General features: G+C 40.2%; 1 protein-coding gene across 1 annotated transcript; it reads right to left on the reverse strand.

The window, feature by feature from the left end:
* Positions 1 to 2,239: 2,239 nt before the first annotated feature.
* On the reverse strand, positions 2,240 to 3,941 carry LOC105048753 (putative cysteine-rich receptor-like protein kinase 23). Its single transcript, XM_010928192.4, is given in 13 exon segments — positions 2,240 to 2,334; positions 2,336 to 2,393; positions 2,395 to 2,540; positions 2,542 to 2,636; positions 2,639 to 2,876; positions 2,878 to 3,111; positions 3,113 to 3,219; positions 3,222 to 3,263; positions 3,266 to 3,317; positions 3,319 to 3,514; positions 3,516 to 3,594; positions 3,597 to 3,717; positions 3,720 to 3,941. Coding segments are annotated over 13 exon segments (1,524 nt in total). The 5' UTR covers positions 3,801 to 3,941; the 3' UTR covers positions 2,240 to 2,259.
* Positions 3,942 to 4,620: the final 679 nt, after the last annotated feature.

Here is a 4,620-nt window from a genome sequence, read left to right on the forward strand (position 1 = left end):
CATGACATTCTATTTTTTATCATTTGAACATGGGCTATCAAATTATTCTTTTAATCTCTCAAAAATAGATTTTTATTTTTCATATGCACATCATATCCTTTCTCTAAAAGTTGTTCCAAACTCAAAATATTATTCTTCATCTCCGATATGTAACAAACATTAGAGATAAATTTATGACTTTCATCTTTTAATTGAATAAGGATTTTATCTTTGCCCTTCATGTTTACTTTGGAGGAGTCACCAAAAGACACATGTCCATTTACCAATTCATCCAATTCTGCGAATATGTTCTTATAGCCACACATGTGATTACTTACACCGGTGTCCAAGAATCACATATTTTGCTCACTAGTGTCATCTACTTTGCAAGCAAGCAACAAGACTTTATCACCATCTTCTTCTTTCTTCTTTGCATAATGAGCCTTCTCTTTAACTTGGTTAACATCATTATACCAACAATCCGAAGTATAATGATAAAGTTTATTGCAATTAAAACAACGACTTTGGAATTGTCACACCTTCTGCATCTAGATGAGCCTCCTTGTCCACATCCTCCTTTTAGACTTTGGCTTAACTCCTCTTTGTTATTGTAGCCTCCACATCTTCGACCGCATCCACGGTGTCTCTATTGGCAATGGCCTCGTCCTTGGCCTCTTTGACTCCTTTTATTCTTGAAGTCTTTTTTGTTCTCCTTCAAAAAAATTTTGGATTGAAGAACTTGCTCCAAAGGGTCTTGCCTCCTCTTGTTGAATCTTTCTTCATGAGTTTGTAAGGAATCCATAAGCTTGTCTATAGTCATCTCTTCCAAATTCTTTGACTCCTCGATGGCAATCATAATATAGTCGAATTTGACATCCAATGAGCGTAGAATTTTTTCTACTACTCTGGTGTCATCCATAGTTTTACCATTCCTCCTCAATTGATTGACAATAGCTAAGACTCTTGTGAAATAATTCAAAACATATTCGGATTCCTTCATTGTAGGGTTTCAAATTTGCCTCGAAGAGTTTGGAGGTAAATTTTTTTCATCTTCTCTACTTCTTTATAAGAATTTTGGAGAATCTTCCATGCTTGCTTTAAAGTGGTTGCCGCCACGATCTTCTCAAAGGCTGATTCATCTATAGATTGATAGATGAAATATAAGGCTTTCTTATCCCTCGTTCGAAACTCCCTTCGTTGATCAGTGAGAGCCTTTCCTTCTCTTGGCTCTTGATAGCCTTCTTCTACTAGATCCCAAAGATCTTGAGACCCAAGTAGAGCCTTCATTTGCAAGCATCAATTTTCATTGTTTATTTTGGTGAGACAAAAAAAAGAGGGTTGGAGGAGACTATTGGTGGACATTATTTGCTCTGATACCATTTTGAAGTTGTTAATGAAAGAATGATGGGCTCGAAATAAACTAATATTATATTTTTTGAAGGTACTCAAAAGCTCAAAATGCTCATTGTTTCATTGCAAAATGACTCCATAGTATTTATAGTCACTAGAGGATAGGGCTGGCAAAATATAATCCGATCCGCCAATCCGACTCATGTTCGATCTACCATAAATAGATTTGGATCAAAACGAATCGATCTGTTTAACCCATTTAATAATTAGATTGGATTTGGATTTTAGATATCTGATCCGTTTAACCTGTTTAATATTCAGATCGGATTGAGTCAGATAATCTATTTAACCTATTTAATCTATTTAATCTATTTCTGACCCAATTAACCCGACATATTTAACCTGTTTAACCTATTTAAGATCCGTTTAACCTATTTAAAACTTGTTTAACATGTTTCTAACCCATTTAATCCAACCTGTTTAATCCGTTTACCCTATTTCTGACTCATTTAATCCGATTTATTTAACCCGTTTAACCTCTTTAATCTATTTAATCTGTTTAATCTATTTAACCTATTTAATTTAATTTGATCTATTTAATAAATGGGTTAAAGCGGTCAGATCGAATTATCTGTTTAATAAATAAGTTGGATTCATGTTTGAATTTTGATCTGTTTAATAAACAATTGAGTTGGATTGACGATTTTCTGATCCGACCGTTTATGATCCGATTCGATCTGATTGCCATCCTTACTAAGGAAACTTACTAAGTACAATACATCATTAAATAAGCATTTATTATATTTTTTTTCGAGGATCACATCCATATTCTGAGATTAATACATAATTACTCATGTATCTTCTAGATAAAAATTTTTATATGACTTTTAAAATTTTTAGACTTCAATACTAATAATAATATAATTAAATTTATTTACTAACATCCATGGAATTGGTCACCATTAGACAAATCATTGCTACCATCATAAAGTTCGGCCCACAAACCACTCCCCCCGCTCTTGACCGGAGGCAACGAGTCCACATTCGCTTTCCTAGCTGGCGCCCAGTGCATCTGCCGCCAATATGCCGGGGTCAAAGAACGGAGTGCTCTCATACCTCGCCGTGCAACTCCCTGACAAAAACCGCCAACCTTTCCTCTGCTTGCATGTCGTCGTCGCGTTTCCCAGCGCTTCGCTCAAACAATCCTTGCAAACCATCTCTGCTAAGATCTCTCGTGCACTGCACCAGTCCATAGGCGGTGCCGTTTCCTACCATATCGGCTGCGAACATTCTTGGGCTTTCTGGGCCTTGTCGACGAGACTCGTCATCATTTGAATCACAGGTGCATCCTCTGCCTCTGATATCTTAAACTGGTTGCATAGAACCCGTATGTCGTTGCTGACTGCACCAAAGAAGTTTCGATTGGAGTACCTCAAGAGGCACTTCTCGTGCCAGACGATGGCTTGAGTGTTGTTGGGGCAGTCGTCGACCGCATCAGCGGCCGCGTCGTTAAGACAATTCAGGCAGGCTGTGCTTTCTGGAGCCAAGATCAGGTCTACAGAGTGCGAGCCCATAGAGCCGGTCCGGGTCAACACCGACACTGGTGTTGTAGAAGCCACTGGCACGAGCTTGGCTTGTTAGAGAAGAAAGCAGATTGTTGAGGTCTTGTTTCCAATTGCCATAGCCTGATGGGAATTCGTCGTCAGAGCATGTGCTCACCACGAGCTCGGGGGGTATGAAGTTTGGGTTTCGGAGGAAAGAGATGGCCTCATACCGAATGCTGGCAGCTGGGACTTAGGAATCGCCATCCTTCATGGCCACTGCAACAGCTCTTAATGTCCTGAAAGATTATGTTCAAGCACTTGGCGCAGTCGGCGCTAGTGATGTCATGGTGCACTCCGCCATTGCAAACAGTTGGTATCGGAACGATGCATTGCGGCGAACATCAACGTTTTGTTGTACGGAGCCTCCTTCACAAGGTTATAGACCGAAGTCCAGTGGCCTTTGGGGATCCGACACGTTGTAGGGGTTGGACATGGAAAAGCCGTTGGGGTCCATGATGCCGAAGAAGTCGTGGTCGGAGTAGCGGAGCTGGCAGTAGTCGTAATAGATGATGGCCTGGCGTTTGGAACACGCCTTCTGGACGTCGGTGGTGGCCGCCTTGATGCATGCTTGGCAGTCGTGGGGAGAGGTCTCCTTCACAGAGGAAGAGGCCGTAAACACGGTCACTACCGGTACCGGCAGTGTCGTTGAAGAAGTTGGCGGTGGGGACTTGGAGTTGAGGGAGGAGAAGAGGGTGTTGAGGTTGGTTTGGAAGGCGCTGCCGTTAGTGTATGCTTCGCCGGAGCAGTTGGAATTAAGTGGGCTAAGGCTAATGGGACCGGGACCGCACCGACAGCAGAGCGGAGTGGCAGAAGGTAAAGTGAAAGGAAGAGCAGGAAGCTCCAGGGTTTGGGATGAAGACGAGACATTTGACCTAGATATTTTCCTTACGGTGCTTTGTTAGTGTTGATGAGAATTTCTTGGGTTGATGAAGCATCTAGCTAGATTTCTGTTCTTTGTAGCAGAACGGGATGGAAGGTACAAGAAAATTCTATTGGTAGTGAAAGAAAACAAATATTGCAGACTTGGACGGAAGACTCACAATTAATTGGAGTCCAGCCATTGTAGGTCATGACTTTCCACGCGATAGCCCGTCTCGTCTAGCACTGGTCATCCATTGCGGCTGGGAAAGCGGAACCCGTCGAGATTTGTGGTGGGTCGACTTCGGGTCGTTTTCCGTCCGAGCTGTGGAAAATTTGGATGGACTGTTTCCCTTGTGGAATCAACCATTCGGACATAGGCCAGCCTTCAAACTTCAGATCACAGCTCATAAAGAAGCGGCACCCTCCTCCCAACTTAAGTCTACCAAATGTGCCGTTGTTATCGTTGAGATAATTACAGAATTTTTCAATCCAAAACATTGATATAACATTTTTTTTTATTGACTTTATCAATAATATATATTATATATGGTAGACTAAGTCTATCCAAAAGTTTACCTCCCCCACTATTTTTTTTTTAACATTCTATTGAATGTGATCGGTTGAAAGAAAATTTATAGAAAGAAGAAAACTAAGGCTTTTTCATATCTGGAAAGCTAGTTATAAGGTTTTAAATTTTTTAGTTTCTAATGAAATAAATAAATAAAAATTATATTTTCAAGAAAAAAAATTAAGTATTTTTTTCTATTTAAATATACTCTAAAGAAAAAAAGATTTCACATTTTATGGCCTAACAAATCTGGTTATT

This window comes from Elaeis guineensis, chromosome 7 (genome assembly GCF_000442705.2).
Source record: "Elaeis guineensis isolate ETL-2024a chromosome 7, EG11, whole genome shotgun sequence".
NCBI lineage: Eukaryota > Viridiplantae > Streptophyta > Magnoliopsida > Arecales > Arecaceae > Elaeis > Elaeis guineensis.